The sequence below is a fragment of the Capricornis sumatraensis genome, chromosome 4, assembly GCF_032405125.1.
Source record: "Capricornis sumatraensis isolate serow.1 chromosome 4, serow.2, whole genome shotgun sequence".
Taxonomy (NCBI): Eukaryota; Metazoa; Chordata; class Mammalia; order Artiodactyla; family Bovidae; genus Capricornis; species Capricornis sumatraensis.
This window is the reverse complement of record NC_091072.1, coordinates 143,624,298-143,651,836: the sequence shown is the minus strand read 5'-3', so window position 1 is coordinate 143,651,836 and position 27,539 is coordinate 143,624,298. Positions and strand designations below refer to the sequence as shown.

General features: G+C 37.5%; 1 protein-coding gene across 7 annotated transcripts; it reads right to left on the bottom strand.

Annotated features, from left to right (window-relative positions):
• Positions 1 to 2,523: 2,523 nt before the first annotated feature.
• Positions 2,524 to 18,555, bottom strand: CLEC7A (C-type lectin domain containing 7A). 7 transcript variants are annotated; one of them, XM_068970948.1, is made up of 7 exons: positions 18,450 to 18,555; positions 16,209 to 16,307; positions 14,853 to 14,990; positions 13,592 to 13,743; positions 9,072 to 9,187; positions 4,651 to 4,803; positions 2,524 to 3,072 (listed from the first exon to the last, which is right to left on the bottom strand). In XM_068970948.1, exons 1-6 carry the CDS (start codon positions 18,550 to 18,552, stop codon positions 4,671 to 4,673), a joined length of 741 nt encoding a protein of 246 aa, XP_068827049.1. In that variant the 5' UTR covers positions 18,553 to 18,555; the 3' UTR covers positions 2,524 to 3,072; positions 4,651 to 4,670. The 7 variants fall into 7 exon arrangements, with proteins under 7 accessions (XP_068827049.1, XP_068827048.1, XP_068827052.1 ...); XM_068970947.1 differs by lacking the exon at positions 2,524 to 3,072 and having other exon boundaries at positions 4,035 to 4,803; XM_068970951.1 differs by lacking the exons at positions 2,524 to 3,072; positions 9,072 to 9,187 and having other exon boundaries at positions 4,035 to 4,803.
• Positions 18,556 to 27,539: the final 8,984 nt, after the last annotated feature.

Here is a 27,539-nt window from a genome sequence, read left to right as displayed (position 1 = left end):
CACAGACTGTAGCCCACCAGGCTCCTCTGTCCACAGGATTTCCCAAGGAAGAATATTGGAATAGGTTGCCATTTCCTTCTCCAGAGGATCTTCTTGGCCCAGAGATCAAATGCGTGTCTCCTGTACTGGCAGGCAGATTCTTTACCATCTGAGCCACCAAAGAAGTCCTATGAATTTAATGTGGCACTAATCTCAAAACTTCTCCTTCCAATTCTGCTTTTCAGGGTTAGCGTTAGAGAAAAAAGATGGAGATTGACTTCCACTTAAATTGGAAAGTGGAAGTCTTCCACTTTCATTTTACAAAAAGGGAGATTTAAGTCCAGTAAGATGAAGCGATTACTCTAAAGACACATCGCTGGTGAGTTTTAAAAATACTCTGTTGTAGTAGTCAATTCAGTGATCTTTCTTCATAGCATACAGTGAAAGTGAAAGTTGCTCAGTCCTGTCCGACTCTTTGCAACCCAATGGACTTATACAGTCCGTGGAATTCTCTAGGTCATAATACTGAAGTGGGTAGCCTTTCCCTTCTCCCGGGGATCTTCCCAAACCAGGGATCAAACCCAGGTCTCCCACACTGCAGGTGGATTCTTTACCAGCTGAGCCACAAGGGAAGCCCTTATATATACTATATGGACTCAATTAAAGATTTCATTATATAATTACACATTTGGTACCTGATGATCTTGAACATTCACATATTTTACTGGAAGTCAGAAATTTTATGTCTATTACTACCTAGGACTTTAGAAAGCCAGGTAACCTTTTTTTTTTTTTTTTTTTTTTGCCTAAATTTACTAAGCTGAGAAGGAAACAAGAAGATTGGTTTAGATAATATCCAAATTGTTTCCCCAAATAAGTACAATAGAATTACATTATTCTACCAATGCTTTTCTGTATTTGGGGGAAATAACTTGGTTAAATCAAACATACTAAATGCAGAGGAGAGTGGAAGACAATTGGGCTGGGACAGCCAGGAAACATATCTCGTGAATTCATTATGTGTCTCCAGCTGTGTATTGTTCATCAAGTTATTTTAAATTGAACAAATCTAAAGAGAACTTTCCCTTGCATAATGCCCTGTAAGAAGCAGAAAATGAAAAAATTATTTGGCCATTTGAATTGGACAAATGTAAATATTAGAAAATGTTACAAAAGAAAAGACACTAAAAAAAAATGGAAGGGAGAGGTAATTGAAGCTACATATGAAAATCAAGCAAGAAGACAGAATATCAGAAATAGTTGCAGTTGAGATGTTACAGTTTAGGAGATGCTGATAATTATGATTCTAATGAAATAGTCATTAGAATTATTTCCTGAACTTCAGTTATTCAAAGGCTTCACTGGTGACTCAGACAGTAAAGAATGTGCCTGCAATGCAGGAGGCCCAGGTTCAATTCTTGGGTTGGGAAGATCCCCCTAAAGAAGGGAATGGCAATCTACTCCAGTAGTCTTGCCTGGAGAATTCCACTGACAGAGGAGCCTGGTGGGCTACAGTCCACAGTGTTGCAAAGACTGAGCGACTAACACGAATTAGTTATTCAAGGAGATCCTTAATAATTTTACCAAATAACCTACATTAATTAACATTTTTACTACTTGTCCTCAAATGCTTAATATTTTTCAGCCATGACAAAGATTCTTACTTCATTGTAGGTTCTATTCTCAGATTCTGAGGCACAACAGTGGAAAACAAAACTCTGTACTTTTAGAGCCTACATTATATGGAGGAAGTCAGATGCTATACAAGAAAGATAGTAAGTAATATCGAATATAGAATATATTACACTATGATTATGGAAAAATACAGAAAGTGAGGAAGATTAAGAACATACAGGGACTTCTCTGGTGTTCCAGTGGCTGAAACCATGTGCTTCCAATGCAGGGGATCTGGGTCCCATTCCTGGTCAGTTTCCCACATGCCTCAATGAAGACTTGAGAGCCACAACTAAGACCCAGCATAGCCAAAATAAATAAATGTTAAAAAGAAAATAAAATGTGCCAGAAAGGAGTTGGAAATTTTCAATAAGGTAGTGAGAATCATCCTCATTGAAAGAACCCACAGAAATCTAGGGTAAGAATAGTTCAGGTAAAGGGACCAGGAATCTCAAAGACCCCGAGAGGCAAGCATGCTGGCTGTGACTGAGTAACTGTAAGGAAACCATTGTCATAAAGCGAATGACTGATGAGAAGAGACCCTCGGCTTGAAGGAATAAAACTTTTTAGAGTAATACTCAGCTATTTTTATTTAATATTTTTGATGCATTAAATATTCAGTCTCTGGGTAAAAATAAAATCTATATATAAGACAAAAGACATAAGAAGACATGGCCACCTAAGCTCAATAAAGGTTTAATAGCAAAGAACATCAGATTATTCTTGCCTGGAGAATTCCATGGACAGAGGAATCTGTCAGACTACAGTCCATGGGGTTGCAAAAAATCAGATATGACTGAGAAACTAACACCCTCCTTTCAATCAAGATTATGGCATCCTATACTGGCCAGCAATTGTCTTGGTCAATATACAAAAGGTCTTTAGTTTTTTGGTTAGATTTTTTCTTTTTTTTAACTCAGATATGTGGGAAGTCAAGGAGAGTTTTAGTAGAGGGCTGGTATGACTTGTTTAAACTGAAACTCCAATATTTTGGCCACCTGATGCGAAGAGCCCACTTATTAGAAAACATCCCTGCTGGGAAAGATTGCAGGCAAAAGAAAAGGATGATTGGATGGCATCACTAACTCAATGGACATGAGTTTGAGCAAATTCTGGGAGATGGTGAAGGACACGGAGGCCAGGCGTGCTGCAGTCTATGGGATCATGAAGAGTCAGACACAACTTAGTGACTGAACAACTGCTTTGTAGGTGCTAGAAGACTACTTGGAAAATTATTGCAATAACTCAGGCAAGAGGAGATGGTGATCCTTGAAGAGGTAAGTGTTTTCTGGAGCATGATCATTCCTCATCTTGAATTACCCTTGAGACATAAGGTCTACTAGCTGCTCTTTTCACTTTTCTGTCACTTGGAAAAGCATAGATGTTTTCTGTTCATTCTCATGCACGATTCCACGTTGGCTGTAATAGTAACAAGAAATGTAAGGCATATTTTAGACAGCCTAGTTCTTGTTAAAATCATGCTTTCAGTTTTCACTTATAGGTTACAAGTACAGCTGAACATTCAGCATCCAAAATTGTTTTCTTTGATTATCGTGATTTCTTCAACTCATGCGCTCCATTTTAAGGACACAGGAGAAAAAATTAAACCAAAAACAAAATTAAAATACATGGCATCTTTTCAAAGTCCCACTTTATGCCTTAATTTAACTCAGCTTTAATAACCTTTCCATTTTCACATTTCTTTCCAGATAGTGACAACCCCAGTTAGTGTATTAGAAAAGTAATAGTCACTTCGTGAAAATTTTTTCTCCTTCTCTTAGATTTTTAAATATTTAAGATCTACAATTTATTCTTCAGCACAAAACTACCTACTATACTACTTCCTCCCCAGTGCCAAATTCATCGTCATTTTGGGGGAAAAGGCAAACAATAATAGTGTTAATTATACATGGCACATAATTTAAATGCCAAAGATTCTTTAATTAACATTTTTAGTAAAGTGAAATCGCATAACAGTAATGACTTTAAAGTGAAAAATTCAGTGAACTTGACACAGTTTCTGTTCACATATTAATAAACACTAGAATATCTCTCTAGTAATTATGGAAATCCCCACTGGAAATATAAATAACACCAATGGGAAAGTTTAAAAGAAAATAAGAGACAAATCATCATATGAGGAAACTTATTTATGTTCCAATAATACCTTTTACAGTAATTTCTGAGAAATTGCTGAAAACTGCAAAATAGTCATCATAAAAATAATAAAATGTTTTGCATTACAAAACATTAATACCTTAGCCAATAGGACAGGTTACTTTTTTATATTTATTAATCAGATCTTTTTTTGATTGATAGTATTTAAAAAGAGAAATCTTTCTTACCAAAGCAGATTCCCTACAGTTTCACATTATACAAGATTCTTTTAGAGATATGGCAGACATGTTATCTTGGTTATTGAATTAAGGAAAAAAAGATGCAACTAATGGTTTTTATGATGCTTTTGGTCATAATCATGACCATAGAGATGAATAAAATAATAAAATGGCTCTGATTTTAGTAAAGCTTTTTTTTTCCATTTTTTCATTTAGCTATTCAAAATCTATTTCTATCTGTGTCTGATACACTGCTAAAAGTGGGCGAAAAGTAGTGGAAACACATCACATGAACTCCAGTGGCACTTTTTAGGACAAAATACAACTCTGGTATAGTCAGATATTAAGATCTCCTGAAACACCAAGAATTCACAGCTAATCCCAGATAAACACAATGGCAGAATGAAAATTCTCCCTTTGATAGAATGAAAATTCAAGGTCAGGTGTTCTGACTCCATTTCAAGGACTCTGATAAATAGAACACAATACAGATTACCGGATAGACTTGGGGGGTATGGAAATCACAGCCAGCCTTCCGTCCTGTTTCTCAGCTGAGATTGAAGTTGGCTGAGCTCTCTTGAAATTTTTTTCAGCAATTATTTTGACCTCAAATATGTCTCTTTTCTGTTTGGATTTATACCCTCCTTAGTATCTTACATACATCTCTCTGCTCCTCCACCATTATATTGACAACTTCTTCTCACAAATACTGTATGAATGCACACTACAAAGTTGGTCGTAAATGTCTGACACATGGATCCATGCACAGTTGTGAGACGAGTCTTTTTCAGTAACTGTACTTCTGATTTGAAACCTGTTAAAATAAAATGCAATGTGATAATTAGTACAAGCATAGGGAATAATATTAATATCTACTGTCTCCACATACTGGCATAGTTGGTAAGGATATTGGTGAAAAAGAGTTTCTGAAGTGCATATTATTGAAAAAAAAAGAATTTAAATTCAAATTTTCCAAATGGTAGCATAACAACCTTCACTATTAAGGCATAAAAAGGACTCAAAATTGTTTTAAGAAATACTACTAGTTGAAAATAAAATTAAATACAACTCTGACAAAAAAGAAAAATCATTTAATACTTTATAATATTAAATTATAATACATAATAATTCTTTACTTATCTTTCAACCTTTTACCTAGAGGTGTACTTATTACTTACTTCTTGGAAGGAAAGTTATGACTAACCTAGACAGCATATTCAAAAGCAGAGACATTACTTTGCCAACAAAGGTCCATCTAGTCAAGGCTATGGTTTTTTCAGTGGTCATGTATGGATGTGAGAGTTGGACTGTGAGTAAAGCTGAGCACCGAAGAATTGATGCTTTTGAACTGTGGTGTTGGAGAAGACTCTTGAGAGTCCCTTGGACTGCAAGGAGATCCATCCAGTCCATTCTAAAGGAGATCAGTCCTGAGTATTCTTTGGAAGGAATGATGCTAAAGCTGAAACTCCAATACTTTGGCCATCTCATGCGAAGAGTTGACTCATTGGAAAAGACTCTGATGCTGGGAGGGATTGGGGGCAGGAGGAGAAGGGGATGACAGAGGATGAGATGGCTGGATGGCATGACCAACTCAATGGACATGAGTTTGAGTGAACTCCGGGAGTTGGTGATGGACAGGGAGGCCTGGCGTGCTGTGATTCATGGGGTCGCAAAGAGTCGGACACGACTGAGCGACTGAACTGAACTGATACTTATTAAATAAAGTAGCAGTTTAGTAAAATATTATTGGGTATATTTAGTGAGTAGACCAAGTAGAAGAGTTCTTGCTAACGGTGACTGAGAACTAAGTGAAGAATCACAGATATCAAGACCATTGAAAAGCAATTCAAACAACTTTCTATATTTTAAAAAATATTTATTATTTTATTTATTTGGCTTCTCTGAGTCTTAGTTGTGGCATACAGTATCTTTGGTTGCAACATGTGAAATCTTAGTTGAGACATATCTAGTTCTCTGACCAGGAATTGAACCTGGGCCTCCTGCACTGGGAATGTAGAGTCTTAGCTACTGGACCACCAGAAAAGTCCCAAACAACCGTATATTTTTTAATGCATCCTGAAGGTTGTATTGTATTCCAATATAATGATAGACAATGAGAATTGGCCTTCCCTGGTGGCTGAGAGGGCAAAGTGTCTGCCCACAATGCAGGAGACCTGGGTTTGATCCCTGGGTTGAGAAGATCCCCTGGAAATGGAAATGTCAACCCACTTCAGTACTCTTGCCTGGAAAATGCCATGAAAGGAAGAACCTGGTAGGCTACAGTTCCTGGGATTGCAAAGAGTCCTGAACGACTAAGCAACTTCACTTATGAGAATTACCATGAGTAAATAGAAGCATGGCTCTGTTCTATTTGCCCTTAGTTTCCTAAAGGAGGAGTGTTAGTTATTTAGTCAAGCTCAAAGGGCATTACTGAGCCTCAGTGTAAAAGCTAAGGTCTGGTACTCTTCATCCCGTACATCTGTCTCTTCTTGGTCCTGAGGATGGAGGAATGAGAGAATTCTTCTGTTGAAATAATTAGGCCAAGGTCATGAAACAGATTTGATCCAGCCTCAGGGAAAATTCTGGCCAGTGTTCTTCTCCAAAATATCTTTTTGACATCTAAGAGATTTTGGAGAATGTACAAAGCCAGATTAAAATGACTGTCACCGATGAATAGTTACACATCAAAATGTTAGTTTGGACCTACTCTTACGACTTTAGGGAGTCCACTTGTCAGTTTTTAAAATAGCAAACGAAAACTCAACACAAACAAGTGCTATAGAAAAATAAGTTATATATTTTGTCAAGATCGTTCATTAATAAATTCAATGTGCTTGGCCAAAATGAGATAGTTCAGTGGTATAAAATCAAAGTGTGATCATACTCAGCAGTTTGTACTATTCACACCCAATAGTGCTTGCCAGAAGCAAATGAAAAGCCACTCTGTAAAATTCAAATTAATTCTACAAAAGTTTAATATATGTTAAGTGCATTAACAACAACAACAACAAAACAATTCAGGCATAGACAAAAACAAATAAATAAATGAATAAAAATTAGAAGAAAAATGCGACTTCCCCAGTGGTCCAGTGGCTAAGCCTCCACACTCTCAATACAAGGAGCCCAGGTTTGATTCCTGTTTGAGAAACTAGACCCCACATGCTGCAACTAAGTGTTCGCATGCATACTGTAACTAAAAAGAACTCGCATGTCACAACGAAGATCCCACCCAATCAAATAAATAAATGTTTTTAATTAGAAGAAAAAGATAACAGAAACAGATACACGAGTGTAAAACACTAGGTTATCAAACACAAATATTAAAGCAACTATACAGTGTATTCTAGGAGTTAAAAGACAATACTGAGAATGTTTTGGAAAAGCTAAGAATTATAAATTGCAACTGGATAGATTTGAGAAATTATAAAACTTAAACATTTATTAAACAAAGTTAAAAGCTTAATTAGGGCTTTTAACAGCAGTTTAACTGAAGAAGAGGAAAAAGAATGAAACTGAAAGATGTATGACAGGTAAATAGGTTAAAGAAAAAAGACAAAACTATAGGAAAAAGTAAATGAGACATATAGGATATTGTGAATGGGTCTATAATACATTTAATTGGAATTATAGAAGGAGGGTAGAAAGTCAGGAAAGAGCAACATTTGAAGCAAGTATGGCTGAAAACTTCAAAGCTGAAAAAAGACATAAAACTTATATTGCTTTCAAATAATTGACCTTTCAAAAACAACAATAAAAATAGAATACATTATAATAATATCTTTGAATGCCTAACAGAAAAAGGCTACAGATTTCTAATTTTATACTCAAAATATTTTTTAGAAAAGTTGAAATAAAGAGTTTTAGACAAGCGCAGAGAATTCAACTGTAAAACTTCAACTCTAAAGGAAATACGAAAATGTATTCTTCAGATTTAAAAAAATGATTCAAAATGGAAGGTAGGAGAGGCAGAGAGGAATAAGAAGCAATGAAAACCATGAATCTGTGGGGAAAATCTAATAAAATGCATAGATCTCTATTGTTTTCTAGGGCTATCTTTTTACTGATTCCGAGACGCCATCAATTGTTGGTTGGTTGCCATTTATTTAATTTAATACTGTGAAATAAATGCATCTGAAATGAGAATTTAGCAGAAAACCTAGCAGAAGCTGGAAAACAAAGGACTATTTTGGTGCAGGATTAAATGGAAAATAAAACTGCCAAACAGAAAAAAGAGTAACAAATGAAATGTGCATTTCTCAATCTTGCCACCAGGTGGAGTGTTGTTGCCAGTGTTAGTCACTCAGTTGTGTTTGCCTGCCACTCGCCGGACTGTAGCCCACCAGGATCCTCTGTCCATGGAATTTCCCAAGCAAGAATACTGGAGTGGATTGCCATTTCCTTCTGCAGAGGAGCTTCCACACCCAGGGATCGAACCCGGGTCTCCTGCACTGCATGTAGGTTCTTTACCATCTGAGCCACCAGGGAAGGTGGAAGGTGGGAGGAAAAAATTATGTCCCCAGGATGCTGAACCACAGGCTGCTTACGCATACAATTTCTCTATCTGAACCCATGATAAAAAGCATGTGCCAGACACTGTGCCAAGTGATTTTACTTTTATCTCAAAGTCTTTAGAGGTAGGAATTATTTTTATTCTCCTTTACAGATTTGGAAAGGGGTGGGGGGGGGGGCACAGATAAGATTAAGCAACTTATCCAGTTCCACACAGTGAAAGGACCAGACTTAGGCTGAAAACTGACTTCAAAGCCCTGCTCTTAACCACAGATTTATACTGAGTGAGTGCTCCTTCCTGGGAATCTTCAAACACATGCCCTCCTGGTAAGAAAGCTGAGGGACCACTTGTGTTGATATCTTGAAGTGACCACTCAGCACTTTTTGACCTGTAAGTCCTCCTCTATCCTCTTGTTTTACTTTTTTTTTTTCCTGGCTCGGTGTCTCTTCCCATCACGGTGTCTCTTTTTCTCTCTCTTCCTTATTATGGCCAACAGACTGGATCCTTAACTGTGTGACATGCTCTTACCTCTCTAAGAGAAGGTATGAATCTTTGTCTCTCCGGATACTTACAAGTTAGACAAGGTGGAGCCATCCTCCCAGAGCCATGGTTCGTCTGTCCGATGGCGAGAAAGCCCTATCCAAAATGAATGATCAGGCTGGGAAGACACTCGCCTTGATATAAACTCCTGTAAGGAAACATAGATACAAGTCAAGGAGAGAGAAAGAGAGACAGTGAAGGACAGAGATGATAGAGACAGAGAAGATACAGAGAAAGACTGTTAGGAGATTTTGAGAGACAGAGATTGAATCACCTTGATGGAGGATGCGTGCATATACTGGCATCAGCCTAGATAGACGTGCCAATTCTTGAATGCCAGCCACTGTCTCCAAAAGCGTATCTCATTTTTTCAGAGTCCTTATCGTTTAATTTTCCAACAAAGAATAGATCCTTCTTTTACGTATAGCTGTCCAGCTTTCCCAGAACGACTTATTAAAAGATTGTCTTTTCTGCATTGTATATTCTTGGCTCTTTTGTCATAGATTAGGTGACCATAGGTGCATGGGTTTACTTCTGGGCTTTTATCCTATTCCATTGATCTATATTTCTACTTTGGTGCCAGCACCATACTATCTTCATGACTGTATAGTCTGAAGTCCGGAAGCCTGATTCCTCCTGCTCTTTTTTTCTCCTCAAGATTGCTTTGGCTATTTGGAGTCTTTTGTATTTCCATGAGAAGGGCTTCCCTGGTGGCTCAGATGGTTAAGCGTCCGTCTACAAAGTGGGAGACCCGGGTTCGATCCCCAGGTCGGGAAGATCCCCTGGAGAAGGAAATGGCAATCCACTCCAGTACTATTGCCTGGAAAATCCCATGGACAGAGGAGCCTGGTGGGCTACAGCCCATGGGGTCTCAAAGAGTCAGACACGACTGATTCCATTGATCTATATTTCTACTTTGGTGCCAGCACCGTACTATCTTGATGACTGTATAGTCTGAAGTCAGGAAGCCTGATTTCTCCTGCTCTGTTTTTTTTCAAGATTGCTTTGGCTATTTGGAGTCTTTTTGTATTTCCATACTAATTGAAAAAATCTTCTAATTTTGTGAAAAATGCCATTTGTAATTTAATAGGAAAATTTCATTGAATCTGTAGATTGTGTTGGGTAGTATAGTTATGTTCACAGTACTAGTCTTCCAACTCAAGAACATGGTGTGTCTTTCCATCTGTTTGTGTCATCTTTGATTTCTTTCATCAGTATCTTATAGTTTTCTGAGTACAGGTTTTTTTGCCTCCATCAGTTCAGTTCAGTTCAGTCGCTCAGTCGTGTCCGACTCTTTGTGACCTCATGGACTGCAGTACGCCAGGCCTCCCTGTGCATCACCAACTCCCGGAGTTCACTCAGACTCACATCCATCGAGTCAGTGATGCCATCTATCCATCTCATCCTCTGTCGTTCCCTTCTCTTCCTGCCTTCAATCTTTCCCAACATCAGGGTCTTTTCAAATGACTCAGCTCTTCGCATCAGGTGGCCAAAGTATTGGAGTTTCAGCTTTGACACCAGTCCTTCCAATGAACACCCAGGACTGATTTCCTTTAGGATGGACTGGTTGGATCTCCTTGTAGTCCAAGGGACTCTCAAGAGTCTTCTCCAACACCACAGTTCAAAAGCATCAAATCTTCTGCACTTTCTTTGCCTCCATAAGTTAGGTTTATTCTGAGGTATTATCCTTTCTATTGCAATGGTAAGTGAAATTAGAACACTGCCTAACTCTATACATAAAAATAAACTCAAAATGGATTAAAAACTTAAATGTAAGGCTGAACACTGTAAATCTTAGAAAGAAGCATAAGCAGAACACTCTTTGACATAAACAGCAGCAGGATTTTTTTGGACTCACCTTCTAGAGTAATGAAAATAAAAACATATGAAAACAGATAACAAATGAGACCTAATTAAACTTAAAGCTTTTGTACCACAAAGGAAGCCACAAGCCAAACAAAAAAATAGTCCTTAGAATGGGAGAAAATATTTGCAAACAAAACAACTGACAAGGGATTGATCTTCAAAATATACAAACAGCTCATGCAACTCAGTATCAAAACAACAGACAACAAAATAAAATGGGCAGAAGACCTAGAGAGACATCTCTCCAAAGAAGACATACAAATGGCCAACAAATCCATGTAAAGATGTTCAACATCACTAACTATTAGACAAATGCAATTCAAAACACACTGAAGCATCACCAGTCAGAGGTGACACCAGTCAGAAGGGCCATCATCAAAAAACTACAAACAATAAATTCTAGAGAGGTTGTGGAGAGAATGGAACCCTCCTACACTATTGGTAGGAATGTAAATTGGTACAGCCACTATGGAGAACAGTATGGAAGTTTCTCAAAAAACTAGAAGTACCATGTGACCCAGCAATACCAATGCTGGACATACACTCAGAAAAAAACAGTGATTCGAAATGACTCATGCACCTCAGTGTTCTTTGCAGCACTATTTGGGGTAGCCAGGATATAATCGCAACCTAAATTTCCATCAACAGAGAAATAGATAAAGAAGACTGGTACATAAAAACAACGGAATGTCACTCAGCTATAAAGATGAATGAAATAGTGCTACTGGCAGAGACATGGATGGACTTAGAGACGGACTGTCATACACCATGAAGTAAGTCAGAAAGAGATAAATAAATATCATGTAATGTTGCTTTATATGGGGAATCTGGGAAAAGTGATACAGATGAACTTATGTGCAAAGAAGAAATAGAGACATAGACATAGAGGACACATTTAAGAACACCAAGGCAGAAAGGAGAGAGGGATGAATTGGGAGATTGGGATTGATATATAAATATATACTTGTGTTCAATGCTCGTGCTCAGTCACCCGGTCCTGTCTGACTCTTTGCCACCCTATGGACTGTAGCTTGCTGAGCTCCTCTGTCCATGGGATTCTCCAGGCACGAATACTGGAGTGGGTTGCCATGCCCTTCTCCAGGGGATCTTCCCAACCCAGGGAACCCAGGTCTCCTGCATCTTCGGCATCACAGGCAGATTCTTTACCACTGAGCCACCAGGGGAGTCCCATACATACAAGCCTATGTATAAAAGAGATAACTAATGAGAACCTACCGTAGAGCACAGGGAACTCTACTCAACCCTCTGTGGTGATCTAAACGGGAAGGAAATCTTAATAAAAGGGGACTCAGTTTGTTTTATAGCAGAAACTAACACAGCATCCTAAAGCGACTATACTCCAATAAAATTTAATATAAATAAATAAATAAATACTTGATGTCAAAATTGTTCTTCCTGCATCCAATCTACCAGAATAAATCCAAGAACGACAGAGTCTGCAGGCCGTGTTCATGGATGACAGGCTACTATCATCTCCACAATTTTAATTGAAAATATAAGTTTATATAGCCTTTGTCAAGAAATGCTTCGCAGAGTTAGATGACTAGGTTAAAACAGTTTGGTTCCACTGCACGTTTTATGAATAAGTAATCTACAGGTTAATGATCATATTTGAATTATTGACAAATATAACTCAACAACGTGGCAATTATAGCGAAGTCTAAAAGCCAGACAGACTTCCAGTCCCATGCCCCCTTTTTTTTTTTTTTGCCATACATCTACTTCCATTAATTTTTATGTCAACCACAACTGTGGGGAAAACAAAACAGAAACACAAAAATTGCGAGCAGTAAAAGTAAGTATAGAAGTTGTAGGCTGTTCAGATTATAAGGTAGAATAGTCCCTGGCTATTAACTCCTCATAGCTCATCTGAGTTCTATCCTTCAGGCAAGATGCATTGCAAGTTGCTCTTTTTCTGTGCAATTTTTACGTCTACAGGAATTTCTCTCTCTGAATTTCTATGGCATTTGGTGCCAATACAAGATATTTAACTTATAACAGCTGTTGAGTCGTTTCTATTTTCTTAAAAATTATTTGAGCATGGCTAGAGGTTTACTTTTAAACCTCTTGTCTTTCCAGGTATCTTGCAAGGAATAAATTATTTACAAGTGTATATTATCATAGCTTGATAATTATGGCGATAAGGGGAAGAACCTTCTATTTCACCACAGGGAGTTCAGCATTGGGAACGCATGTACACCTGTGGTGGATTCATGTCAATGTATGGCAAAACCAATACAGTATTGTAAAGTAAAATAATAATAATAATAATTAATAAATAAATAAAACCTAAAATTCAAACCCACAAAAATGAGTGTGGCTTGATTAGTAGAGTCAACTTGGAGTTCTGTTTAAAGGATTTATTTTAAAGTGTAATGTACTGGAGTGGGTTGTCATTTCCTTCCCAACCCAGAGATTGAATCTGGGTCTCCTGCACTGCAGGTGAATTCTTTGTCAACTGAGCTAGCAGGAAAATCCAAAATGTGTTCATATTTTAATTAAAAAGAAAAGCTTGTATTATATGCTTTACTCAATATATGCTATTACTATAATTATAGAGAATATGTAAAATTACTTTCTTTTAGGGAAAATAGTTATCTGGAACCTACCTCTACTTTTCTGCTCAGTATAGATCACAGATACTATAACCAAAATCTACACTTACCAACTCTTTTGAGCTGTCTATCTTCAGAAGATTAGAGCCCAGTTGAAAGCATCGTCTTTTACTTGCATCCCAGGAATCTAATAGTGTGTTAAATAGATAACAGCTATCTTCACGTGTGATCCAGTTAGGGGGACAAGTGCTAGAGAAAACTCCTGGAAATAAAAGATAAATACAATGAGGTTCATACTATGAATGGTACTTCAGTACCATTCATCCTAAGGACATAATAATCAATAAACTGCCATGAATATCATTTTCAATTCAAATTGTATAGATATGACTTTACAGAAGGGATCATACTAAACCCCTTATTCATCTACTGCTAAAAAATAACTGAGTGACTACAGTGTTTTAGACTATCAACTCTCCTTTCTTTCTTGTCTTGTCTTCCATGCCTTTACTGTCAGCTCAGAACTCCTTTTCTCCATGATAACTCTCAAAATAAATCAATGCAATATCAGTCATTGAGATATACAATCATTTCATGTTGACTTATTTTACAAGTGTGACATCTATTTCAGAATGCAATTCATCATATAAGAAAAGTATAAGAGCACTCATTCACGTTACAGAGTAATGTGATAAAGACAGTGAAGAGGTATGTGTTCAGAGATGGAAAATTGAAGTCCAAATATTGGGATTAAAGTCTACTGTATACAAAATGGTAATTAAATCGATTAATTTACATGATTAAAGAAAAACAAGCTTAACTGGTTTTCAGAAACATATTTATTAGGTTTATAGATATTAAACATATCAATGAACCTTTAAATTCTTAGCAACATTTTCCCTTCTTTCCTTTTTCTATTCTTTTTTTTTTTTTTTTTACCTTTTCTGGTGTCCTATTTCCTATCTTAACTATATCACTTTAAAATGTCTTTTCCCTATCATGTGAGAACCCATTCTGTTCCTTCAAATCAAATTACACAAACCTCTAAAAGCTTAAATATGTGAAAAATTAGTGATTTGAAAAAAATCCAACTAAGTTGGAGATTCAACTAAGTTCATAAGGTATTTATGCTATCACTTTGCAATCTGGATCTCCTGCATTGCAGGCAGATACTTTATTATCTGAGCCCCTAGGGAAGCCCTTGTATATTACAGAGGACTTATTTTACTGAGATAATATTGCTGTGGGCTTTATTTGAATGTAGCATCACCACATGCAAAAGTACTTTCTTCATCCCCTGCTCCAAGCCTTAGTACCAAAAGTTAACCCTTCTGAATCAAGGATCTTATTAATCCTTGACTCTGCCCTTGCCTGTGGTCGTGAGAGCCTTGGTAGGTATCACACTATCTTCTAAAGATGATTGTGTGGGTTGACTCTGGTTGTCTTTATCTCTTGATGGAAAGCTGTCACTCTTCAACAGGTTGTTCCCTGAACTGGATCTCCAAATACCTTCATATACCAACAACAATAGTAATGACAGAAGAAAAAAAAAGTCATTTTTACTATGTTTGAGAATTAAAATCCAAAAACTTACATTTTTGTTGGAATTTAAAGGGATGTATTCTTGATTAGTGAGAAACAGATAATACATTGCTGATGGAGAGGCAGAGATAGATGGTAGATAGATAGGTGATAGCTTGAATAGATGGAAAAAGAAATAACTTCCATAAAGAAGATTTAATACAAAAGATAAAAATGAAGTAGATAGGAGGATGGGGGAAAGGAAGAGGCAAGTGGAATATAGTCCTTTAGTACCACGATGGATTTGAAATAGTAATAAATCTTCTTTATTATATTATTTTAAAAATGAGAGTTCCTTGAGAATCTGCCAGGTGCCTATATCACAGAATGTATTCAATAAACACATGACTACTTAAGAAATCTTTCATACTTTCATATGCCCTTCTCAAAGGCACAATAATACTTTATCCAAAATGGAATTCATGAACAATAAAATCTAAGGAAACGTATTCATCTATTACAAAATAACTACTCAGAATTTCATAAGTGCTTTGAGTATTTCCTGATATTATCCAAAGGAGTTTAAAGATCAGGTGTAAAACAATTTCCTTAAATCATGAGATGCAAAAAATGGCTTAAATTCTTTAGGGAATTTATCTCTTAGGAAAATAAGCACCAAGTGCACTTCCCTCACCTCCACTGGTTTCCTTTCATTAAATTTATCCTAGGAATTCCACAGCTTTGAAACCAGCTATGCAAGGAGATCTTGTAGATAAGAGTATGAGTTATCAAGACAGATCGCCTGCATTTCTAATCACGGTCCTAATGTTAACTAGTTTATGACCCTAGAAATAAAGTTAGAACTCATAACATCAATTCAAAGGGTTGGTATTCAGATCCAGCTAGATTATGTTATACTCTTAAAAGAGTGCCTGGGGGACTTCCCTGGTAGTCCAGTGGTTAAGACTTCACTTTACTGTGTAGAGGGTATGAGTTCTATCCCTTGTCTGGGAACTAAGATCCCACAGGCCTTAGGGCCAAAAAATCAAAACATAAAACAGAAGTAACATTATAATAAATTGAATAAAGAAGTTAAAAATGGTCCACATTAAAAAAAAAAAAAAAACTTTCCTTAAAAGCATGCCTGAAACATTATAAATGCTTATTAAATGTCTGTTGTTGTTCATCTTCCCCACCAATACTTACCCAAGGTACTCAGGACCACAGTTATCACCAGCAGCACTGAGCATAAAATGCCCAGAGTCACAGCAATCAGACGCCAACGAGAGGATGCAGCACAAAGCCCTAGAAAGCCAAAGGGAGCAGAAAGGGAATCAAGAAACAGGATGGTAAATCACTGAGCACGCCAGTTTGCAGTTCATCCAAATCTGATACCCAGATAACCTACTCGTCTAGGGTTAGTCTGAATTTTCCTCCCTCTTTAGTGTACTTCTTCTGGGTCAGCAACTGTACTTTGAGCACAGTGCCTTGAGAGCTATGCACTCCTAATTTCAGCTCCACATTGATATCTTTAGGTCTTGACATTACCAGGATTCCCATCCAATCTTAGAAGAGACAGCTTAATGCAGCAGAAATAACACTGGGTAGGAAGGGTAATCTTCCTCTTTCACTTATTTCTTGTCTGTCACTGGGCAAATTACTTCCTCCATTTTTCCATTTCTCTTTGTGAACAATTAGGGTAATGATGCATCGAAGAGTGATTGTGAGGATCAACAGAAGTAAAAGCACCTGGTTTAGAAACTACTAGCACATGATAGGCAACTCACAGTTTGTCCACACACACCTATAAACACACACACGCCTTCCTATCTCTTGCTTAACCATGTTTTTCCATTCTTCCCCAAAAGGTTGCCCAAGAAAACAAAACTGTGTGACAAGAGGAAAATAATTGCACAATGGGAATGACCAGAAAGCAGAAGAGAGCAGATGTTGATGTCAAAACCTGTGAATAATCTCTTTCTTGATAACAGGAAACTCACTTTATATTAATATCACCACATCAAGACCGAGAATCAGCAATAGGAGCATGTCAGAAAACTGTCAAATAGAAGACTTGTGGAGGAGATTAAATTGCTCACTCAGTGAAGAGAGAAATGTTTTAACACCCTTCTTCAGATTTCACTTTTTTTACATAATGTCTAAGATTCATGTCCTGATAATGGAATCTTTTATCTAACACATATATATTTCTTCACTGTTATAGAAAAAACTTTTTGTTTAAAATTTTTTTTCCAAATCAATCTCATGATAAACATAAAAAAGTCAGATTTGGGATTCTAAACCATATGACTTCTTTTATTTTGAATTAAACTTTTTATTTTGTATTGGAGTATGGCTTCCCTGGTGGCTCAGTGGTAAGTAGTCTGCCTGCAATGCAGGAGCCATGGGAGGCATGAGTTCGATCTCTGGGCGGGGATTATTCTTGTCTGGGAAATCGGTGGGATTTATTCTTGTCTGGGAAATCCCATGGACAGAGGAGCTTGGTGGGCTACAGTCCATGAGGTTGCAAAGACTCAAATACCACTAAGCACAAAAAAATGAAGTATATTGAAATATAGTCAGTTAACAATGTTGCGATATTTCATGTGGACAGCAAAGAGACTCAGCGATACCTACACATGTATCCACTCTCCCTTGAACTCCCTCTAGTCCAGGCTTCCACATAACGTTGAACAGCATTCCCTGTGCTATACAGTAGGTTCTTATTATCTAAACCCTGATTTCTGACCTCCCTTTGGCCTTTTCCACAAAATCCTGTTGTTTTTCCTGTCTTCTTTCTTTTGTTTTCTAACTCCAATATCCTGATGTTGTCCATCTGCACTTCTTTAGGTTTCCTTAACCTTCATTCTACAATTTACTTTTTTCTGTCAAACAAGTCACTCTTATTGAAATTTCTTCATCTTTGCATTTCATCACATTTATCACCAACTCCTTACTTTTGAAGTGTCTGTCTCTATAGAACAGAGAAAGTGTGAGTATTTTTTCTATCATCATAATAATTAACTTCAATGCAGTTGATCCTTGAACAACACAGGGTTTAAGGGCACTGGTCCTCCCCACACTATACCTTATAGTTGGCCTTCTATATCTACAGTTTCTCCATATCCACAGTTTGACATCCATGGATTCAACCAACTACAGATCGTCTAGTAGTGTGCTATTTACTTTTGAAAAACATTCATGTATAAGCGGATCTGTGCAGTTCAAACCCATGTTATCCAAAGATCAACCGTGCTAGTGATTAGCCATTGAATGGTTGCCCAGAGAACAGTCTTAGTCCTCATTCAAATTATCTTCAGTGACTTCTGAAAACCTTTAAAAATATGTTAATAAAAGCCTGGAAAACCAGAAGTCTGTCCAGTTTTTTCCACTTCTACTTTTAGTTATAAGAGTGTGAATGTTGAAGTCAGAAAGAAAAAGATATACCTTTCTCTGAGACTACAGATCTCCTGGTGATGCTGCGAGAGCTGAAGTCTAATTGAGTATATCCATCTTCATCCAAATTTTCTACCGAAGATTGGTATTCCATTGTTCTACTGAGTTCCTGAATTGACACAGCATCTGAGAGCTTTCTTCTCTCTCCTAAGACAACTGCCTGTGGACAAAAGAGGATCTGTGAGTCAAGTCATGTGGGAGACGCATTTACTAGGCTTAAACAAGTTGAGCTAAAGTAGTCCAACCAGATACCCAAAAGCAGGAAATGAAAAACTATACTGTGGTAATTTCCCATTGGTACCTTTAGATTCTGTTTCAGAGACTGATGACTCTTCAGAAAATTATAAGGTAGGACTTTCCTAGTGGCTCAGTGGTAAAGAATTGACCTGCCAATGCAGGAGACATGGGTTTGATCCCTGATCCAGGAAGATTCCATATGCTGAGGAGCAACCAAGCCCACCCATCATAACTGTTGAACCTGTGCTCTAGAGCCTGTGCTCAGCCACAAGGGAAGCACTGCAATGAGAAGCCCGCACACAGCAACTAGAGAGTTGTCTCTGCTCTCTGCAACTAGAGAAAAGTCTGTGCAGCCATGAAGACCCAGTGTAGCCAAAAAAAAAAAAAAATTAAACTAAATTTTTAATTATTTAAAAAATTATAATGCAACAAAATAGATAGATCTTTGTTTCAGATCAAACATAAGAAAAATAAACAAATTAATGTTTTATGCTGCTTTCACTATTCTCACATCTGAATTGGACATCATTAAAGGATTTGACCTATGTAAACCTAACTTATATGCAGAGGACAGCATGAGAAACGCTGGACTGGAAGAAACACAAGCTGGAATCAAGATTGCCAGGAGAAATATCAATAACCTCAGATATGCAGATGACACCACCGTTATGGCAGAAAGTGAAGAGGAACTAAAAAGTCTCTTGATGAAAGTGAAAGAGGAGAGTGAAAAAGTTGGCTTAAAACTCAACATTCAGAAAACGAAGATCATGGCATCTGGTCCCATCACTTCATGGGAAATAGATGGGGAAACAGTGGAAACAGTGTCAGACTTTATTTTTGGGGGCTCCTAAATCACTGCACATGGCGATTGCAGCCATGAAATTAAAAGACGCTTACTCCTTGGAAGAAAAGTTATGACCAACCTAGATAGCATATTCAAAAGCAGAGACATTACTTTGCCAACTAAGGTCCGTCTAGTCAATGCTATGGTTTTTCCATTGGTCATGTATGGATGTGAGAGTTGGACTGTGAAGAAGGCTGAGTGCCGAAGAATTGATGCTTTTGAACTGTGGTGTTGGAGAAGACTCTTGAGAGTCCCTTGGAGATCCAAGGGATCTAACCAGTCCATTCTGCAGGAGATCAGCCCTGGGATTTCTTTGGAGGGAATGATGCTAAAGCTGAAACTCCAGTACTTTGGCCACCTCATGTGAACAGTTGACTCATTGGAAAAGACTCTGATGCTGGGAGGGACTAGGGGCAGGAGGAGAAGGGGACGGCCGAGGATGAGATGGCTGGATGGCATCACGGACTCGATGGACGTGAGTCTGAGTGAACTCCGGGAGTTGGTGATGGACAGGGAGGCCTGGCGTGCTGCGATTCACGGGGTCACAAAGAGTCAGACACGACTAAGCGAGTGAACTGAACTGAACTGAACTGAAACCTAAAACAATTTTAGTTCCTTGAGTTCACTAATACTGTGTTATAACCATTCATTCATTCATTCATGCACCGGCTCTATCAATAAACTTTTATCAGATGCCCATATTTTAAATTGACAGTAGCTGGGGGGCAAAAGGATCAATGATACCTGTGAAGAAGCTCACTGAGTAATAGAGCAAACCCACAGATGGGTGTACGGAGGATACCACAGATGGGTGTATGGAGGATGCCATAAGGAGGTACATTGTTGTAACAACAGAGAGAGGAAGCAAATCTCTTCAGCGCTGGTCAGAGGTTAATGATACAAAGTAGAAAATTACTTATTCAATAACGAGCTTAATACTATCCATTGCACATGTGTTCTTATATAATTTCAGTTTTCCAATAAGTCTAGGAGGTAGGCACCTATAAATTAGTACTATTTTCTTTTTTTAAAAGCATAGTTGATTTACAATGTTGTGTTAGTTTATCATTTACAACAACTCAGTTATATATATATAAGATATGCATATAATATATATTATTTTCATAATATTTTCCATTACGGTTTATTACAAGATATTGAACATACTTCCCTGATCTATACTGTCAGACCTTGTTGTTTAGTCTTCTTTTCAAAACTGAGACATAGAAATTTTATGACAAAACTGAGACATAGAAATTTTAGTCCCTTGTATAGTTTTAAGAAGCTAATAAAAATATTGATGCAAGGAATCAAACCAAACTTTACTCTTACTGTAAAACTCATGATCTTTCCTGTTATGCTACACTGCCTCCTTAACCATTCTGTACACTTTTATTGCAAGTGACTGACAGCTTATGGAGAATTCAGGAAATGAAATATTGTGTTACATGCTTAATGTTTCCTCTTTTCCAATTTCCACAGAAATGCCCAAGTTAATGAGATATGGAAAACACTTGTCATTGCTAGAAACTAGAGAGGTACCATCTGTTCACAAGAGTTGGAAGCAGGCAGAAAGAAGCAGACATCTGGTTGTTATCAAAGATAAAGCCAGACTTCATTAAAGCAGTTGGGACAGTAATTTTTTCAGTAGCACAGTTGCAAACAGAAAAGAGGGCCCAGAATAAACTGAACTCAACTTCCCCAAAACAGAAGACAAGAGACTTTTTAAAGGCTGGAGTGTGCTACGGAACAGGCTCTGAGGGTTAATCCATGTGACTAGACCATTCAGATTTGTTAATTGCTGCTTCTTCAGAAGAGAAACAGACTTCCCTTTTTGACAGGAGACAGTGGTTGGTGTCGAAGCAAGGTGGTGTCCCTACCCAAGTTAGACACTTTCCTCCCTCCCATGGGGACTGGGTGTGTCATCTCCCTAAACTTCCTGGATATTTGCTTTCAGAGATGGCTGTAACAACCCCGAAGAATGTTTTAGGTGGTAGATTTACATCTCAAAGGGCAGAGAGAGGACTTTAATTGCAGGATTTCTGAAGTAACTGCTCTGTGAGGGATTTCAGGGGTCTATCTGTTTATCACCAAGTTTTAACTGGAGCAAGTAGTAAATTCTCCTGGAAACATCGAGTTTTCTCAGGCAGGCATTTTAAAGGGACCTGGGATCATTCCAGGACACAGTATTAAACTGCTGGAAACCAAGTCAGAGTCTGTCAAATTCCTTAGTGCAGATGTTTGGATAGAATTGTTCTATTCCAAGAGTTCTACAGTTCTCATCAATACATAGCAAAATAGAAGAGAGGTTAATGGGAAAAGAAAAAAGAGAGACATTTCTCCCTCATACCTACTTGCCATGAAAGTTTTATTAACTTTTCACAGACACATTGCGAAGTAGTGGGATGGAGCTAATCTCAACCTCCAGCTCCATGATGCAGCCCTTGAGAAAACAGAGGAGAGCTGGAGAACAGAGGATTTTTCTGAATGAATAAATTGGTTCAAAGAAGAAAGTTCAGTTAACTAAGTAGAGCCAGAGCATGGAAATGAGGAGAGACTCTTCTAGACAGTAACAAAAAGATTTTGCTATTGATTCCGACACCCGCCCCCCATGCCGCACATGCACACTCAATGGGAGAATCTTTACAGATTACTTCTAGATTCTGTAACTGGTACTCTGTTCAATCACAATCCCACAAAAACAACTGGCTTTCTAAATTGTCAAAGAAAATTTTCCATAAATGTAAACATTAGTCTTTTCGTTTGTCTGGGACTGAAACAATTAAACAGTGAATATACAAATCATTGACAAATTAGGAAACAACAATCCCTCATCATTTTAAAAGGCAGAAGGGGAAATTCCCTGGCAGTTCAGTGGTTAGTATTCAGAGCTTTCACTGCCATGGCCCGGGTTCAGTCCCTGATAGGTTAGCTAAGATCCTGCAGGCTGCAAGTCATGGCCAAATTAAAAAAAAAAAAAAAAAAGAGCAGGAGAGAGTAAGAGTTTGCATGTGCTGTGTGTGTTTTAGTGGCTCAGTCGAGTCCGACTCTCAGCCGTGCACTCCTCCGGGGATTTTCCCAAACGAGCGATCAAACACAGGTCTCGCACATTGCAGGCAGATTCACCATGTCTGAGCCACAGGGAAGTCTGAGTGTTTGCATATTCAGAGAAAAATACCCCTGGTCCCCTGGTTAAACTTTAATGTAAGAAACAGGTTAAACATTAATGTAACAAAGCGCCTAACCAATAAACAAACAAAACCCAGCAAATAACAAAAATCTTAGTGAGAGTTAATGAAAAACTGTATTTCTACACCAAGTTTTTTCTTCGAAGAAAAATGAAAAATCTGAGAAAAGTTCTTAGAAGTGAAAAAATATATATTTTATAAAATAAAAAGACAATTAATTGAATCGAGTCAAATTGAAAACTGCACCAAGAAAACAACATACATTCAGTACAGCTGAGTTAGCCTGGGAATGGCAACCCACTCCAGTATTCTTGCCTGGAGAAGCCCATGGACAGAGGAGCCTGGCTGACTACAGTCCATGGGGTTGCACAGAATTGGACACAACTGAATCGACTTAGCAAGCACGAGAGTTCTCTCATTTCTACATATGTTAAACTGTTGTTAACCCTAGTGTTTGCTCACAGAACTAAATCTCGAAAATAATAACCTTCCTAAATAAATACCTATTTTGATAGGTTTACCAGAATGAGTGTTACATCAGGAAAAGGAAACATAGATCCTGAGGCATAAGTCCAACGTGACTTTTTGGAAATTTTATATAAATAAATGAGTAAAGAGAAATAAATATATAAATATGTAGAAATAAATGTTATATAGAAAACAAGATTATTAAAAATAAACTAGGCATTCACTTAAGAACCATTGTAGAAGAAGAAAATATGTCTTCAGGACACATTTCAAATAACTTACCTATCACAAATTTAAAAAAAAAAATCCTCAAATTTCACCTCTAGTTTGAATGCAAACTTGGGTCTCCTTCTTCCTTTCCTTCCTCCATTCATAGTAATTAAACATGAGCTGAGCATTTACCATATTTTCAGTAACCAGGATACAAAGAATCATAAGCCCCAGTCTCCATCCTAACTGGTTTCAGATTATATCTGGAGGGTGAAGACCTAAAAAGAAGTTACTTAAATTAGTTAAGAATCCTCTGGTTTGGGCAGACCATAAAAATCACTTAACTTTATTCACAACACTCTTTCCAGTGTTAAATTTATGCTTACTTAAATAACATAGAATGCTTTCTAGATTCCTTAAATTTTTCAATTGAGGCAAAATTCTTTTTTTTTTTCAATTGGTATACGATTGCTTTACAATGCTGTGTTAGTTTCTGCTGTACAACAAAGTGAATCTGCTATATGTATACATATATCTCCTCCCTGAAACAGAAGAAGACCCTGTGGTCCTTGTTTCGCATGTCTTCAGCCTGCCTCTTGTCTGTGGAAAAACTTTAGCCAGAATAAGTTTAATAAGAATAAGTTTAATCAGAGAAGTGAAAACACGCAGAAACAAAGGAAAACAAAGAGACCAAACAATAATAGTTCAGTCTGTGAGCAAAGTCAAGGACTTTTAGTTCCTTTTCAAGGACTATAGATAATATTCTGAGCCATATCCTGTGAGCTATCATATATAATAAATCCTGAAACTCCCACCACGTGAAGAAGTTAACTACATAATGATTGGACTGTAACCATGACATAAGCTTCCACAGTTCCTAGAACTGGCCTCAAGGAAATGGGAACAAACCTAAAACAACCAAGATGATGCTGGGCAGACTACCAATTGCCAGTTTCAAGACTGGTCTGTCTGAGCTGACTGTGCCGTTTCTGCATGTAGCCCCCTCCCTTGGGTGGGGGTGGGAGGAAGACTTCTAGACAGACGTCTGTCTCACCACTCCTCACTCCTCCACCCACAATTGCTGGCATCCAAAATTAAGCAAACTTTCCTTTCCCCCAAACTGACCTCTTTATTAGCTTTTGGCTAGCAAGCAACCAGACTCTACTTTTGGTTACAAATTTGTTGATTAAAACGTTGTAAATAGACACTCAGAGGAAACTAATCTTGTGTTTCCCCTGGAAACAATGGTTCTTCAGTATTCTCTGTGGCTCTATACAACATAACAACCATGAATAATAAGAACTGTGTAGATAAATAGACAAACGGAAAGCTAAAATTCAACTGTTATCACCATAATTGTTTAAAACTTTGGACAACAAAAGACATTTTCAGGGAATAGTTTATCACTGACGTTGTTTAGTGTTGCTGATACATGATAATTATAAAAAGCAAAGTGACTTCTAGAAAATGTTATTATTTTAGTTCTCCTCAGACCATTGACCACCTCCTTATTGCCTGCTGAACACTCATTGGCTTTATCTTCTCTGTTCAATAAGGGTCTAAATAATCTGATGTCTGACTATCTTTTTAACTTCATGCCTTAGCTGTCTCCCCCTCATTAACCATGGTCTTGAAATACTGGCTTAAAAAAAAAAATAAGTATAGTTGATTTGCAATGCTATGTAAATTTCAGATGTATAGCAAAATGATTCATATATATGTGTGTGTGTGTGTGTGTGTATGTATATATTTGGTTTTTTATTCTTTTCCATTACAGATTATTACAATATATTGAATATAGTTCCCTGTGCTTTACAAAGTCCTTGTTGTTTATCTATTTTATATATGATAGTATGGATCTTTTAATCTCATATTCCCAATTTGTCCTTCCTCTATCCCTTCCCCTTTGGAAACCATAAGTTATTTTTCTATGCCCATGAGTCTGTTTCTGTTTTGTAAATGAATTCGCCTGTGGTATTTTTTAGATTCTACATGCGAGTGATCACAAAAACACATCAAGGTCAGGGACTTTGCACATATATGTTGGCTGAACTGCTTTGCCTTGAGAACATTGCATGGTGAGGGTTTTCTTGATAATGAAGCAGAATACAGCCAGAGCGCCTTCCTTTCACTCTTAATCACAACATATAGCTTTTCTTTTTCTCTTCAAAATACTTACTGATGTTGAATATATCTCGTCTGTTTATACTTAGACTCTCCACGTCCAGATGTTTGTAAGTCGCATGACTTAGGATTTTGTTTGTTTTGTTTTGGCCACACCACACAGCATGTGATCTTAGTTCCCTGACCAGGGATTAAAACCTCATTCCCTGCATTGGAAGGCAGAGGGAGTCTTAACCACCAGACCACTGGAGAAGCCCCCATGAATTAGAAATGTGCTTGTCTCATTCATACATATAGCCCAAGAAACTAGACTTGTTTCTGATTCCCTGTAGGTTATCAATAAATATATGTATAAAAGATTACGAAGGGGAGGGTGGGACAAATTGGGAACATAGCACTGATATATATATATATATTTATATGTAAAACCACATGTAAGATGGCTAATGGGAGGCTGCTGTATAGCACGGGGAGCTCAGCTCAGTGCTCTGTGATGACCTTAAAGGGTCGGGGGTGGGGGGTAGGGGCGTTCCAAGAGGGAGGGGATAGATATATACATATTGCTGATTCATTTCATTGTACAGCAGAAACTAACACAACATTGTAAAGCAATTATACTCCAGTAAAAAAAGATTATAAGTAAACAAATACTTTAAAAATAATAAAACATGTACAAACATATATAAGGGCCTTCATATACTATAGTCTAAAACTACCTATATAAACCCCCCAAAAATAAGCATTCTGTCTTCATCTGTGTTCTGTGTCCATTTTCTAAGCCAGCATCTTAACGGTCCTGTCTACTGGGGGAAATAGATAAGAAAGCTAGCAATTATGATTCTTACGAACTAAGAGCTAAGCTATTGGTGATTCCAATTTCTAATCCCAATCACAATCAAGTTGTCTTTAAATTGCCTTTGGAGAGCAAGGAAAAACTAAGTATGAGGGGTGTTATTTTCAAATGGGAGGTTTTTCTTGTATGTGTGTTTGCTTGTGCGTTTTAGGATACATATGGCATTGTCTCTTTTTTTCTACCCACTGTGGCTCTTCTTTCTCCACTGTATTTGTTTTTGTTAATGGGCCATTAATGTTTTGGTTAGCTATGTTTACTATATTTTCTTTTTTCCCTATACCTTTAAACTCAGTATCATCTTTAACAAGAAGAGAAATATAGCAAAATATGATTTAGTACAAGTCAAATAGGAAAGTGTCTAGACTGCCCCAGTACCGCTACAAACAGAACATCTCTGATTTTACTGTTTAATATTTGGAAAGTTAATATATAGTTTTATCTAGAAAAAAAAGCAATTGAACTCATCAAATATTTGGAAGTTCTTCATCTGTTATATGGGCTTTCCAGGTGGCTCAGTGGTAAAGAATGCAGGGGGTACAGGAGACGCGGTTTCAATCCCTGGGTCTGGAATTTCCCCTGGAAGAGAAAATGGCAACCCACACCACCACACCAGTATTCTTGCCTGGGAAACCCCCATGGACAAAGGACAAACTGTGGCAGGCTATAGTACATGGAATCGCAAGAGTTAGACAGGACTGAGCGACTGAACGCACACACATCCAGTGTATTCCACTCATTTTTTTTTTTTTTTAAGAGGGGAGGCCACCTGAGATAGGGCAACTGAATTTCAGAGGGGAAAACAATCTCCAAGTTTGGGCAGAACTACCAGATTCAAAGTCTGCATTCCATCTAATGAATTAATCATCTTACCTTGTTGCTTTTTAGGTACCCTTAGTTACAGGGTAACTAAAAAATGAAAATAGATTCCATGTGGTGTATGATCTGAACTGCGTCAATATGAATCGATCAAAAAAATTTAGCAAAATCAGGCAGGGTGCATGAGGTGATGGTGCCCTCTGCTGCTTTGTATTATGAATTTCAAGGCAGGTTAGGGGAAGCTAACGTTTTACTCATTTGTGAGTGAAATTGAATTTTTGCAGGCTGCATTGGATTCCTAACAAAAATGTAACTTTTCAAAAAAAAATGTGGCTTTCAGT